The following is a 15,967-nucleotide window of genomic DNA, read 5'->3' on the forward strand; positions in this document are numbered from 1 at the left end:
AAGATCTGTCATCTGTTTGTTTAGGCAAGACAATGATCCAGGAACCAACTGCAAAAATGTTATAGCCTAGAGTAATGTGTTCTACAATTTCTACTGTTTTCTTGCATAATCTCAAGTTATTTGAGATTCAAATTCCTCATGAGGACAGCTAAGTAGTGCAGCAGATAGAGCAGCAGGCCTACAGTCAGGCAGATCTGAGTTCAAATCTTGCCTCAAATACTTCAGTGATCTTAGGCCAGTCATTTAACCTTGTTTGCCTCAGCTTCCTTATCTGTAAAACGAGCCGGAAAAGGAAACGGCAAACCACTCCAGTATCTTTGCCAAGAAAACCCCAAATGGGTCACAAAGGGTCAGACATGACTGAAATGACTGAACAACAACAAAAATTCCTCATGCGTTTCGGAAATGTCACTTATGCAAGAAAAACAAATATTCTACAAGTAGTCGAATTTCTAAGCTCTCTTGGAAATATAAGTTTATCTTCATGAGATAGTGCAAAGAACACCAGGCCTGCTGTCAGAAAGTCCAGCTAGGAGTCTGGGTTTCACACTTCCTAGTCTCAAGTCCTTGGTCAAATCTTCTAATCTATGATTCAATTTAGAAGAATACCTGCACTATAAAATAAGATAATGAATAAAAGTCACTTTAGAAACTTAAAGTACCATATAAATGTCAATTATTATTATGACTTTTTATCAGTTAAACAGGTTGCTGATGTTTCATAATCCCTATTGTGCTAATAAATGTAAGCTACTGTAATTAAGCAAGCAGTATCCAAGCAATGAAAATCTATTCCAATTACCTCTGTCCACCAAGACAGTAAGTGCTGGGATTTTTAACTGCTGTCAGCAATGCCATACCATGGCATGGAGGGGAACCTGAGGTTTTCAAAGGCTATGCCTATAAAGCATGAGCTCTGCCGGGTTCTACCAATCTAGAAGGCACTGGGGAACCTGGCAACAGAACTCTGTCCAAGAATGTTGGCCAATCATGATGGAAAATGCTATCCATGTCCAAAGAACGAACTATGGAGTTTGAATGCAGATCAAAGCATACTATTTGCTATTTTTTTTCTTCTGTTGCGTTTTGTTTCCTCTTTCTGGTGGTTCCTCCTATTGGTTCTAATTCTTACTTACAACATCACTAATGTGAAAATGTGCTTAATAGGAATGTATATGTATAGCCTATATCAGATTGTGTGCCATCTTGGGGAGGGAGGTGGGGAAAAATTTAAAACTCAAAAGCTTATGGAAGTGACTGTTGATAATTCGAAATAAATTAATTTTTTAAAAAAAGAAGGTTGGACAACAAGTCATGAATTCTGGGACCATCTCATGAAATGATCTACCAAGGTGTCCAAGAGTTGCAATCTCCATGAAGAGAATACTTACACTGATGAAAATATAGAGAATCTGAAGCACCCAAGTCAGAAGCACTACCAGACTTTAGAAGAGGGTAAGCAACCTATGCTCCAGGATCTAGAGAACAGCCAAGAGTCTACCACAAGGTTCAGCCTGTGATCCTGATGGCAGGGATCAGATGTGGCTTCTAACTCAGGCATAAGTTACACCCTAAGAAAAGACCCAAACTTTGGAACCAGGGAGAAAGATGTAATAGCGTTGAGTCCTAAGAAGATGGATCTAACTCAGAGAGCACTAAAGTCAAAGCTACAAACTCTCGTGGGCCCCGGCAGCAGCACATACCAGCCAGCCTCTGTAGCTCTGGGGGTGACACAAGTGACTTGATCTGAATAACAGAGAACATTTAAAGTCTGCAAAGCCCTCATCTGAACCTTCCAACAAGACTGTGATGTCAAGTGCTGCTGTTATCTCCATTTTACAGAGGAGGAAAATGAGGCTAAGAGATGTCACGTGACTTGTCCTCCACTACAGAGCTACTAAGTATGTGAGGCAGGACAAAAACCTAGGGAGGTCTACCAGCCTCCAGGTGCAGCCATGATGTTGACTCACTGTCTCAATGCCCCACATTCAGTCAGTAAGTGACCGCAGAGAGCAAAGCACTTTTAGGCATCTAGGTAATTGTGAGCAAGAAAGCAGTCTGGCAGCAACGAGGCAGAGACCATCATCTCATACCACATACCAAGATAAATTTAAAATGGGCACTTGAGGGGCAGCTAAAGGGCATGGTCGATAGAGCACCGGCTCTGGATTCAGGAAGACCTGAGATAAAATCTGGCCTCAGACACTTGACATGTACTAGCTGTGTGACCTTGGGCAAGTCACTTCACCCCACTGCCTTGCAAAAAAAAAATAAAAATAAAATGGGCACTTGATTTAGCCCTAATGAGTTGTACCATCAGCAAATTAGGGGAGCATAAATTACCTGTCAGATCTACAGAGAGGGGAAGAGTTTATGACCAAGTAAGTGATAGAGATATTCACAGACAGTAAAATGGATAATTTTGATTATGTAAAACTTAAAAGTTTTTATACAAGTAAAAGTAACATAGTTTAAAATTAGAAGAAAAGCAGAAAACTGGGGGAAATCTTTGTAGTAAGTATCTCTGCTAAAGATCTCATTATTAAAACATACAGGGTACTGAGTCAAATTTACAAGAATAAGAGACTTTCTCCAAAAGTTAATGTTTAAAGGAAATGAACAGGCAGTTTTCAAAGAAAGAAATCCAAGCTACCAAAAGCCACATGAAAAAATGCTCTAAGTCATTAAAAATTAGAGAAATACAAATTAAAATAATTGTGAGGTACACCCTACACCCACTACACTGAGAAAAGACGACAAAAAAACAAAACAACAGGCTAGAGGGCATGTGGGAGAACAGGTACATTAACGCTCTGTTAGTGGAGATGTGGACTAACTCAATCATTCTAGAAAGCAATTTGGAACTAAAAGTTATTAAACTGCACAAACTCTTTGACCAAGTGATACCACTAGCAGGTCTATACCCCAAAGAGATCAAAGAAAGAGGAAAAGATACAAAGACACAATAGATACAAAAATATTCATAGCGGTTCTTTTTGTCGTAGCAAAGAATTGGAAAATGAGAGAATGCCCATCTATTGGGGAGTGATTGAACAAGTTATGGTATATGAATGTGATGGAATACTATAAGAAATGCTGAAGAGGATGATTTCAGAGAAACCTGGGACTTGTATGAACTCATGCAAAATGAAGTGATCAGAGCCAGGAGAACAATTCACACAGTTTAAAGCAACATTGCAAAGTCAATCGACTTGGAAAAACTCGGTAACTTTGACCAACACAATGACTCACCCCAACTGCAAAGGACTCTTAATAAACCATGCTGCCCACCTCCCGAAAGCAAGCTGACAGACTCAAGAACGCAGAGTGAAGCAGACTTTCTTTTCTCTTGCTATCTCTTCCTCTTGCCCTGTTCCCTTCCTCTTCCTCTCTCTCTGATATGGCTAATGTGGAAATTTGTTTTGCATGACTATACATGTTTGTAATGGGTCCTGGGGTTTGCCTTCTCAATGGGTGGGGGAGAGGAAGAGAGAGAATTTGGAACTAAAAATAAAATAAAACTGAATAAAAAAAAAAGATCTGTCCCTCTGTATTTGTAACAAGCAGAATGCAATGACCCCTGTGTGTATCCCGATGGTCTTTCTTTTCTCTTTACCTCATCTTGCGAATGCTTCAGTCTGGGATGGTTTTCATTCAACACCAACAGAAGGGCAAACAAGAACATGAGAAAGCCGTGCCCAAAGTCTCCAAACATCACAGCAAATAAAAAGGGAAATGTGATGATGGTGTAGAGCGCTACAAAAGAAAGGAAACACATTTGTTTGATAACACCTGTTGCTGCTAGGGTCAAATTAACTAAGATTCTCCTTCTAATGTTACATGATGACTTCAACATTCTCCAAAACACTTAGAGAACTATGTAAGGCTGAAGTCTAAAAGATTGCCAAAAGGCAATTTAATTTTTAACACATTATGCTCTCATGTTGGAGAACAGCAATTCTACACGGATAACCGACCTGGATTTACTTCTCTGTAGCTCCCCACTCCATAGGCATCTACAATGTTCTGGAACCCCTCCGTGAATTTGTTGGTCCGTATTAGAGTTGGGGGTGTTTCAGTTGTTGGGATGGTGTTCATAAATGAAGGGATTGTCACTCCACTTTCTCTCTTTTCACAAAAAGAGAAAAGATAATTTTTAAAAAATGATTCTCTAAGAATGATGTGACATTTTCATAGACTCACAAACACAAAACATAAACACAATTCTTTTTCCTGGTTAAAAGCAATGGCAAAAGCCACAGCAGGATGCCATTATAAGAAAAAGCTTCTCCTAGCACAGAATTTGGATATCCTGAAGGTCAAAACCTAACAAGCAACTAAAATAAAACAGGTGAGCTGGATGTCAGCCCTGCACCTGAACAACTGCCATAAAACACAGAAAGTATAGAACAGTCCAAACCCTGGTTTTATCCTAGAAGTCTTAGAAATGTTACCATGAAATTGTTACTTCACTCTGAGTCAGTTTTTCCATCAGCAAACTGGGGACATGACGGCTCATGCTCCCTACTTCAGAGAGTCACCACAGAGTGAGTACTCTGTAAACCTCAGCGCATCCTGCAAATGTGGGCTATTAGGACTAATTATCTCAAGAGCCAATGTAAAAGTTTGCAAGGATCATTCTGTGTCTTTCAATCCTGGCCATTTTATCTTTGTGCCATAAGAGTTGTGCAAAATGACATGGCAGCTAAATGACATCTTTTCTATCAAGATTTCCTTTTCTTTCTCATCTTCTGTCCTGGGGTAAGTCACTTACTCCCTCCGGACCTGTTTCCTCATCAATTCAATGAGAGTTGGACTAGATCTCTGCTGAGCTCTTTCCAGGGCCGTGCGGATCAATCCACTGATCCTGAAACACCCTAGGCTCCTGGGGTTAAGGGTGCCTAGAGGGAAGGACTTGGGAGTTGGTAGGGGATCTAACATGTACAGCTAGATGGGACCTCAGATACCATCCAGTCCACTCCCACCATTTCGTAGATAAGGAAAGGGAGACTCACAGAAGGGCACAGATCCTCTAACTACAAATCCAGAATTCCTTTCTTCTAGAGCACACCACCTTCACCTGACACTTCCTCTGAGCCTCAGCAGTCTCACCTAAAATATGGGGATGATATGTATATAGTATCTACCCCATAGAGACTCTCATGAGATAAAGTTTATAAAGTGCTTTCCAAACTTTAAAGTGCTATTTAATTTTTATTATTATCACTTAGTGTTGCTGAGACAACCCCCAAGCAATGCTGCCCTCCCATTCTAGGCTCACTATCCATAGGAGGCCCTGAATAGCTACTTATGCAGGGATGGGCTGCTCCTTCCTAAAGTGGGAAGCAGACCTGGAGCTCTCATTTTGCCTTGGAATATTTCAGCTCTCTTCTCACTTTTCCTTTCCACCTTAATGATGAGGCGGCTTCCTGTATTTTAGCTGTGAGGCGACTTACGGATCCCTCCACCAGAGCCTGACGCAAGTTGTGTAGATCTGCCTCTGGACACCAGACTTCAGCAATGAGACACTTGTTTGTGACATCGAAGCTGCACATGTTCAGTGTGTGATAAATGGCCTTCATCTTCTGCACCTGGACAACTCGAGTACAGACCGACTCAGCAGCTTTGCTTAACACCTGCCGTAAATAGTCTTCAGTTTTGTGCAGCACCTTGGTGAAAATGAAGTCATTTATAAAATCAGACCCAGGTAACCTGGAACATCTCTCCCACCACCAGCCATTTAAAAAACTACCACCACGTAAAGGGAATGGTTTGTCTTTCAGTGATGAAAAACTGTAATCAAACTGACCAAAGATCGAGACTGAAACAAGGCATTTCCATGCCCTGTCGAGGTCTGAAAATGACCCACACGCCCTCCATAAAAGAAATGCACTCCCTGCATGTTACTGTCCACCAGAGGCTTTGAATTTCACTTCAATTCATACAAAATGGCTTATCACAAAATACATACCAACATACTAAGGAAGGTAGAATTGCCTAGCATTGAAATTATGCTTTAATTAAATATTATAATGTTACTTGAAAAAGTAACATTAAAAATAGTCCTTGTGATACACATGATTGCCTATCTTTCCTACCAATCTGAGCTCTGCCAAAGAATCCATTTTTTAAGCTCATATCACTCACTATTCCCTGGGTTTTCAATAAGGTCTGAGTCATATGACAATGAAAGGGAGAGAAAAACAGAAGGCACTTCTCCCCACATCACAAACATCTTGGTGTCTATCTTGTCACCAACCTTTTTAGTATCAACAAAAGAACCAAGCTATTTGAAATGCAAATCCAAACAACTCGGAGATTTCACCTGACACTCAGCCCATGGGCCAAAGACAAAAGAGTCGTTTTAGAGGGGTTGTGTGGAAAGACAGACACGCTGTGCATTAATGGCTGGTGGAGCTATGAATTGATTCAACCACTCTGGCTGAAATTAGGAGAAGAAAGTGATGACATTGTCTGTACTCTCTACTTCAGAGATTCCACTGAGTGGAATACACCCCAAGGAGTTCAATAATAAAAATAAAAGTCCTATACACTACAGAATATTTCAAGCAGCACTTTCTGTGATAGCAAAGACAGGGAGGCAAAGCAGATGCCTATTGATCAGGGAAGAGATAAACAAGTTGTTGCACATGAACAGAGTGGAATATTATAAAAAATTATTGATTATTAATGTCTACTGAAAAGCATGGAACAAAAAAGCATATATAAAACTAATACAAAGTGAAGTAAACAGGACACATAATGACTATAACAAAGTATATGGAAAGAACCAATCGGGGCAGCCAGGTGGCGCAGTGGATAGAGCTCTGGCCTTGGAGTCAGGAGGACTTCAGTTCAAATCCGCCCTCAGACACTTGACGCTAACTAGCTGTGTGACCCTGGACAACTCACTTAACCCTAATTGCCTCACCAAAAAAGCAAAAAAAAAAATGAACAAATCAAAACTGAATGCTGTGAAAGAAGTGGTATAAAATACACCCCCTTAGCTGCAATGCAGCAGGGGGAGACCACAGTCCATTGTCCTGTGAGCTCCTCCAGGGCAGGTACTGTCTTTTGCTTTTCTTTACATCTCCAGTGCTTAACATAGAGCCTGACACACAGCAGGTGCTTAATAAACGCTTACTGACTTGCTGCCTCGACCATGGTATGGAATACTAATATCAGATTTTTCTGATATGTAGCCAATATGTTTGCTTAGTTTTGCTAAACTTTTTTTCTTCCTCTTTTACAAAATTTCAGAGAATAGGAGGAAAGATACAATGGGAAACACAGATAATGTTAAAACCAAAGGTAACTCAAAAAGTTTCTAATTTTTTTTTAAACAAGAAGTGAACTCTGTTATGATCTACAGCCCAAGGAAGAGAATACTCACAGTATAAAGATCCTGTATTCGTGTATTTAGCCCCTCATGAACTTCTTTTCGCTCTTCAACAGTACTGGGGTATGGGTAAACATGGCAGTGATAACTAGGAAACACAATTAAAACACATTTTACACTTGCTAGAAGAAGAAACATCTAAAATTACGAGTAAATATCCCTTTACCACACTGATACAGGTCTTGCAAAATTTCTGAGGCCGCACCTCTTAGATGGATGGATAGATGGACAGAGCATTTCGTAAGAGCACTCGCTGTGTGCAAGGCACCATACGAAATGCTGGCAATACCAATACAGACAAAAAGGAAGCCAGTCCCTACCCTCCCTGTCCTCTTAGTCTAAATCCCCACGATCAATCTCAGTGGCTTCGAACTGTGTCACAGATCAGGAACTACAGCAGGTGTCCACTACTAGATACACACATTCCAAGGAGGGCAAAGGCAGAAAGAAACGTCTCATGTGTACAAAAATATTTAAAACAGCACTCTGTGTTGTAACAATGAACTAGAAACAAAGTGGATGCTCCGCCTTAGAGAAAGACTGAACCACTTTGTGGCCTGTAAAGATCACAGGAATAGAGTGCACCGTAAAAGACACACACACAACAAGTAAGTTCAAAGAAACCTGGGAAGATTTGTATGGACTGACAGAACGCTCAGAGTAAGCAAAAGCAGGCCAACAATGTGCATAATGACCACAATAACGCAGAAGAGAACCACACTGGGAGACTTGAGAACTCTGATCAATGCAATGAACAGCGACGGTGACTCTGGAGGACGGAGAGTGAATGAAGTGTGCCCACTACCTCTTGGGAGAGAGCCACCACAGGTGCAGAAATGAGACACATGCTCAGACACAGCCAGGTGTGGATCTACTTTGCTGAACTGTATTTATTTTTCACTAGGGAGGGAGGCGGGGAGGAAGGGGAGATCATTCAAAAGTAACAACTGATAAAAACATTTTTAACTATAGGAGAAGATAACAATAGAAACAACACTGCTACCATAAGAAACACGATTACTAAGGAACACCACCACCGAATACTGTGTAATGTGAATGACTGAGTTTGTGGCTCCCTCCCTCTCTTCATCGCAGAAGTGGGGGACTCCAGCTATGGAATGCTACACACACACTGCTCTAAATGTGTGGTATGTTTGGTTTTATTCAATTGCTTTCTGTCCTTTTTAAAACTTACATAACAAGGGAGAGCTCAGAATGGGGGTCAGGGAAGGGAATATATTTGGAAATGAATGAGATAAGATGAACAGAGACACTGCATTGAGGGGAAGAGAAGGAAGCTAAAGTACTTGACTCGGGAAGCTTCTGGTCCCAGGGGACTACAATAAAGTTCCTCCTCCTTCCTATCACTCTTCAGCCTCTTCCCGAGGACACCACACTTCACTATCTGCCAGAGCCACCCATCTAAAAAGAACCCAGGGGCAGCTAGGTGGCACAGTGGCTACAGCACTGGCCCTGGAGTCAGGAGGACCTGAATTCAAATCTGTGTGACCCTGGGCAAGTCACTTAACCCTGACCGCCTCCAAAAAATAAAATAAAAATAAAAAGAACCCAGGTTTATTATACTGAAGCCTTAGGAGGCACCATTATCAGTTTCCTAGATTTTTACTACAAACAATATAACGGCCAATATGATTCTCTCACTGAGAATCAGAACTGAATTTCAGAACTGGAACAAGGTTTGGAGATCCACAGCAGCCCCTTTAATTCAGAAAAGAACCTGAGACGTTCAAGCCCCTTTTGCAGACACCTGAGTATCAAACATCCGAAACAGTATTCTAATGGAGGCTCTCGAGCTCCAAAGAGCACAGGGCCAAGACCAGAACCTAGAACTTTTGGGCCCATGCTCTAGCTCTAGCTGTTGTCCTCAAGGTCCAGTCAGGCTATCTAGACTGCCCAGACTGGTCATCACCGGTCTGGGTGCCCAGCGCAACAGGAGAACTGAACACTTCCACAATTACAAAAAACGCCATTGTGGACTGAGGGTTTGGCTAGTTTCTCTAAGAATACTGCCAATTCCTCTTAGTGACAAGGTTCTTAGCAAAAAGACGAAAGTATCTGCCTAAAAACAACGAGTCAGGAGTGTCTGGACAAAGGCGGTGCTGCAGCACCAATGGCGTTTCTTCCTTCTGGCCCGTGATAACCTTCAATCTCAGTGTTTATAGCAGTCAATAAGCTTTGGTGCACAGTTCATACAGTCCCTACTTATCCATTTATAAATATTCAGAATTACCTAATGACACATGAGTACATAAAACCACCTACAGTAAGAGACTAAAGAATTCATCTGAAGTTAAAATGTGGAACAAGATCGTAGGGCAAAACTGCAGTGACCGCTTCTACCCAAAGACCCAGTGACAGCACGCTTTCAAAGAAAAGAACACTTTATGAAGAATTATGGATGTTACTGAATGTAGAATAAAGCAAGGGGAAAAAATTATTTTCTTACCAATCACATATCTTCTTAACTTTCTGGCCAATCTGATCACCCCAAAAGGATATTAGAAACACATACCATTTTGTGACGTCTCCCTAAAAAGAGAAAGGTTAACAGTTATTCCTACTTTTACTGTAACTTCTCAGATCATCGCAGTTCAAACATCACAACGTTCTTGCAGCTATTGTCAGAAATAAGCTTTGGAAGAAAAGGCCTTTGACCAACAGAAGAAATTCAGGAGTTTCACTCTGCCTTTAGCTGTTTGTACGCCATGGGAGGTTTCTCTCAGAATGTTGTAGTGTTTAACACAAGAAAATACAAAGAGAAATTTGCATTTCTGATGACATCATCTCGTCATTTCCTAAAGAGATCTCCCAAAGGGTCCAAGGAGCCACCAAAATAGGAGCTCCAAGATGCCTAGCATTCTGTCTTAAGATGCCATAGAGACTCTGAAGATCCAGTGACCTGAACCTCCAAGGTCAGGAGGATTAATCTAGAGAGGCAGCAGTCTACGCAGGAACTTAGCTGATTACAATGAGAAACTGAGCAAGCTAAACATTCTACCCAAAAAGTAAAGCAGGTGATGGAGACTGGCCCTGACACAGAGCCCTAGCCAAGGAACTAAAGCTGGAAAGATGAGTAAATCAAAGAAAACATCCACCAGCATAAAAAATTATCACAGACTCTACAGACGCCTCCAAAAGAAGGAAGGAGAAATTCCATAACTACAGGCAACTCTGAGGGGAAAAAAATGGATGTTTTTATAAAGATGACCTGAATGCCTAGATGAAATGAGAGACAGAAAATGAAATGAAAGTTCTGAAAACAAGAATTAGAAGGATAATAGCTTAGAAAAGAAATAATAACCTTAGCCAAGTAATGGGCTCCCTGAAAATGAAAACAGACCAAACAAAAATCAACGACTCCATGGACAAATATTAGCATAAAATCAAAAGATTGAAAAAATATAATAAAATTTAAGATATCTGATATCAAAAACAGCTAACATGGAAAACAGATCATGCAGCAATAAAACACTGAAATGCATGATAAAAAGAAAAGACTAGATACTCTATTTGAAGAAATCACAAATGAAAATTACCTCTATCTATTAGAATGAGAGGGCAAACTGAAGAGAGAAAGAAACCCCAAAAGGAAAACCCCTAGGGATTTTACAGCCAAATCCTGAGCTCCCATGTCAAAGAAAAAATATTTTAAACATCCAGAAAGAAGTATGTAAAGTACCAAGAGAGCATAATCAAGATCACACAAGACCTGCCAACTTCTAGTAAAAATGAAGAGCTCTTGGAAAACAATATTCCAAAAGTCAAAAAAAAAAACCAAAAAACAGACTGGTTTACAATCAAGAATAAGTTGAGTATCATCTCTTAGGGTTAAAAAATAGAGGACTTTCAAAGAATAGAGAATTTTCAAGCATTTCTGATGAAATGACCAGAGCTGAGTAGGAACTTTGAAATACAAATACAACATTCCACAGAAACCTAGAAGGGGAAATTTATATAAGCAGCTAGAAGGAGAAGATGATGAAGTGCTAACATTCTAATAGTGGGAGAAGATACAAATGTCCTTCTAGAACGTTAATGTCCTCAAAGGGCACTGAAGGAGTTAAATAAGAAAAATGTGGGAAGAGGAGAAAATGGTTCTGTTCTGAGAGTTTCAAGAGGGGAAAAGGAGGAAGAGTAAAAGGACTATATTAGTGTAAAAATAAGGAAGAAAGGAGTGGAATCTGATACTTTTCATAATTAGGGCAATGAAAAGAACAAATATATATGGATGAAAGGGATGGGGGAGCAGGCATCAAATTAGCCTCACTGTCACACGAAACCAACAAAAGAGGGTTGAACACACACAATGTGGTTTAGAAATACACCAAACTCAACAAGAGGACCAAGCACAGTTAGGGAAATGCGAGGGGGTTAAGAAGGAATATAATACAAGGAGGGCAAAGTCACAGTAAAAACAAATTTCCTGATGCTGAAAAATGTATTAAAAGGTTAAAAAAAAGAAAAGAGCTGTGATCTAAGAGGATGTCCATCAATTAGAGAATGGCTGAACAAACTGTGATATGAATGTAAAATTAAAAAAATTTTTTTCAGAGAACCCTGACTATTACAAACTGATGCAGAGTAAAATCAACACAACAAAAACAATCGATACAAAGACAACAACACTGTGACGAAAAGCAACTTTGAAAGACTTAAGAATGAAGGACTCTAAGCAACATGATGACCAATCACAGCCTCAGAGGACAAATGATGAAACACGTCACCCATGTGTGACTGAGACCAGACGGCCTCACGGTGCAAAAGAGGCGTAGTATGTCATCGCGTGTGTGCACGTGTCTGTCTGTCTGTGTCTCTCAAACATAAAACCCTCTCTTTGGCTTTGGAAGCCTTCCATAAACTAGCCCCATGCTGCTTTTTAATCTTCATACACATACTTTACTCCTTTGCACACACTTTGTGATCCGGTAGCGCTGCTCTCCTCTCTCCATCCAATTCTATCCCCTGCCTTGAGGCATTTTCACTGGCTGTGTTACATACCTACAATTTTCACCCTCCTCAATCTATGTGTCCTCAATTTTCTGTTTCCTCCAAGTCCCAGATTATATCCTACCTACTACAAGAAGTCTTTCCTAATCTCCCTCTGCATGGATTTATTCTCTTTGTTCAGTCATTTCCGTTGTGTCCCACTCTTTGTGACCCCATTTGGGGTTTTCTCAGCAAAGATACTGGAGTGGTTTTGCCATTTCCTTCTCCAGTCTCTGTTGATTATCTCCAATTTATTCTGTGTACATCTTATTTGTACACAGTTGTTCGCATGCTCTAGATTTCCATTAGACTGTCAACTCCTGACAAGCAAGGACTATTTTTAGCCTTTCTTTGTATTTCCAGTACTTCCCACAGTAACTGGCAGAGTAGGCACTTAATATATGCTTCTTCATTTGACTACAGATTTGTTTTGCTTAACTATGTTTATTTGTAACAGGGATGGTTTTTCTCTTCTCATCCTTTCTCTAAGTTTTAAACTAGGGACAGAGGGAGGCTGAGGTAGAGAGAGGAGTTAGCAACAGTGATACCAAAAAAGAAGGCCATGGTAACTTTTTTTTTTTGGCTAGGCAATGGGGTTAAGTGACATGCCCAGGGTCACACAGCTAGTAAGTGTTATGTGTCTGAGGCCAGATTTGAACTCGGGTCCTCCTGAGTCCAGGGCAGGTGCTCTATCCACTGTGCCACCTAGCTGCCCCTACATGGTAACATTTTTTAAATACACAGAACAGAAGGAAACACAGACAGGTAGGACAGTTATGAAGGCAATATATGGAATTCTATTCTTTTCTTTAAAAAAGCACGTGGTATGAAGTGGAAATTCAAGTTGTCATAGGTAAGCCTATTAATGCTCTGCTGCGTATAGGGCAATGCTATTTTTTTAGTGTTTAAGTTCAGAATAAAAATGTTTATGCCTCATAATAAAACACAGTTGGATTAATGGCCTCTAAGGACCCTTCTAGTTCTGGATCTCTGACCCTATGGGCTCCTGCACTGCAACTCTGAAAGCAGAAGATCAATAAACCGATAAGGGAGAGAGAGAGAAAAAAGCAGGCAAGCAGAAGCAAACCTTCTGTTTACATACAGCTCATGTGAGTCACCTCTCAGGAAATACGGCCATTCACATACTTAGATCTGAAAACTACAGACACGAAAGACAACAACTGCAACATTCACTCACTGTCTCGGGGTCCTCAAGGCACTCATCCAGCTCCGCGTGGGTCACAATGGTATACCCTTTACACACCCTCCACAACATCTTCTCAAATGCTTCCACTTTTGCTTGGTGAATTAAACCGGACACAAATCTAGGAAACGAAGTAGCACTCTTACTCAACACCACAGTCAAATCACTTAACAGCTGAAATACCAGGCATCATCAAATGGTCACAGAATAACTAATGACAACATCCCTAAACTACATAACACAACTTCAGCTCTGGCTGAGTGCTGTACGCCTACGGAACACTGATGAAAGGGGCCCCGCGTCTACTCTGCTAGCATAAAGAATCAATCACACAGGCTCATCTTGGAGGTTCACCCTTCACTAATGTTCTACTTTAGAACTTCATCATGGCTTGTTCAAGACCTAGCTGTCAAGTACAGGTCCAGTAACAGATTATACATATTTGTAATGCTAAATAAAATATTCATGAGATATTTCACTGAATAAGAAAGCAATAAAAAATTTACAGAAAAGAACAAAAATTATAAGAATTGTGAGACAAATTATGGGGGAAAGAGTGAAGGGGAATTTGTATTTCTAGATTCAAATTATACTATAATTATTGAAACTTAAGTAAAAAGTATGGGAAAAGGTCAGAGGAACAGATTCTATCACCCAGAATTAGAACAAAAGGCCTATAAGAAACTGGTATTTGATGAATCCAATAACAAGAAAGGAAGTTGTTATTCGATAAATAATGGTGGGAAAATTGGATGACAGTATGGCTAAAAATGGTATCAGAGCTGCAGTTCCTTACATATACCAAAATACATTCCACATAGGTCACTGATTTAAACATAAAAAAAAACATCTAAAAGTAAGAAAATACTGGAATGTGATATGTTACAGCTGTGGGGAAGAAAAAACCTCCTAGCAATTGAACAAACAGAAGAAAGTAAAGGAGACAAAACAGAATCTGGACATAAATATGTAAGGAAACTGATACCTTCTGATTTATTTTATTAAATGATTTAAAAAAGCAACAAAAGTTATTCAATTCAACACATGAAATAAATGCATAAAATATTGTAATGTTTTCTCAAATATATTCACTTCATTTAATTTACCATAGCTTTTAAATTGAGATTTAATATTACGTGACACCCATTTCGGCTTTCCAAGAAACTCATCCCAAACGTCACCTACCCCAATTTTGCACCCAGCCTCTGCATACAGTTGTAGTCCAACAAAGAATCTTTTTCTAAAGAAGGAAATTCTTCATAACTGGGTTCAAACTACAAAAAGACAGATAAAAATACCATTTGCAGACATTTTACTGATGATTTAAGTAAATAATAATAATGAAGGGGTGGGGACAACAGTTTTTTTTTATTTCATTGATAAGAACTATATGAAAAACTCCCTGTATAAAAATTCCTTTCATTGATGCAGATCAGCAATTATCAGCTAACTCATAGTCTTAGGGAGCCACCCTTTCTCCCCTAACTGTCCTGCATGGATTTTGTGTATGTCTTATACATATTACAGGTACAAACATTGTTTCCTCTGATGAAAAGTAAGCTCCCTGAGGGTAAGAATTGTTTCAACCATGTCTCTGTATCTCCAACACCGGTCCAGGGCCTGCTACACAGTAGGCACTTACTTAAAATGTTTGCCAATAGGGGCAGCTAGGTGGCGCAGTGCATAGAGCACCGGCCCTAAATTCAGGAGGACCTGAGTTCAAATCTAACCTCAGACATGTAACAGTTACTAGCTGTGTGACCCTGGGCAAGTCACTTAACCCTACCGCCTAGAAAAAAAAAAAAGAAAGAAAAAAAATGTTTGCCAACTGACCCTAAGAGATGATGTGACTTGCCCATACGCACACAACCAGTAAGTCATGGGCAGGACTTGAACCCTTCACTTTAAGGACTGCAAAGAGTCATACTTACATTAGCTCATTTGAGCTTCTCAATAACCCTATGAAGTAAGTGCCAGAGGTATTATCCACATTTTACAGATGAGGGAATTGAGACTTGGATCACTCCAAAGCTACATCCCCAATGGCCACATCTGAGGTCTGTTTGGGCTCGGCGCTCAGCATCCTATCTGTTATTACTCTGCTGCCTCACCATGAAGACTGTCTCTTGTCAGGCTATCAAACAAGTTTTTAGGACATCATAGACAACATTTTAGGTACAGCTGCAAGTATCAACCCATTTTTGAGGTACAACTCAGCAGGTGTCTGCTAAAAAAGCAAACACAGAGGCAGCGAGGTGGTTCAGTGGATAGAGCACCAGCCCTGAAGTCAGGAGGACCTGAGTTCAAATCCAGCCTCACACCAAACACTTGACTGGTACTAGCTGTGTGACCCTGGA

The 15,967-nt window shown here is 40.2% G+C and overlaps 1 protein-coding gene across 1 annotated transcript in view; it reads right to left on the bottom strand.

Moving 5' to 3' along the window:
• Window positions 1–15,967, bottom strand: part of ATP6V0A2 (ATPase H+ transporting V0 subunit a2) — an 82,829-nt gene that overhangs the window by 15,487 nt on the left and 51,375 nt on the right. The window contains exons 26-32 of the mRNA XM_078151835.1: window positions 14,796–14,884; window positions 13,605–13,731; window positions 9,867–9,949; window positions 7,394–7,487; window positions 5,457–5,669; window positions 3,978–4,128; window positions 3,617–3,756 (exon numbers count right to left, since the gene is read on the bottom strand). Coding sequence (XP_078007961.1) covers window positions 3,617–3,756; window positions 3,978–4,128; window positions 5,457–5,669; window positions 7,394–7,487; window positions 9,867–9,949; window positions 13,605–13,731; window positions 14,796–14,884 — 897 coding nt within the window. The remainder of the gene's footprint in view (window positions 1–3,616; window positions 3,757–3,977; window positions 4,129–5,456; window positions 5,670–7,393; window positions 7,488–9,866; window positions 9,950–13,604; window positions 13,732–14,795; window positions 14,885–15,967) is intronic.

This window comes from Phascolarctos cinereus, unplaced genomic scaffold (genome assembly GCF_003287225.1).
Source record: "Phascolarctos cinereus isolate Bilbo 61053 unplaced genomic scaffold, phaCin_HiC Scaffold_4;HRSCAF=312, whole genome shotgun sequence".
NCBI lineage: Eukaryota > Metazoa > Chordata > Mammalia > Diprotodontia > Phascolarctidae > Phascolarctos > Phascolarctos cinereus.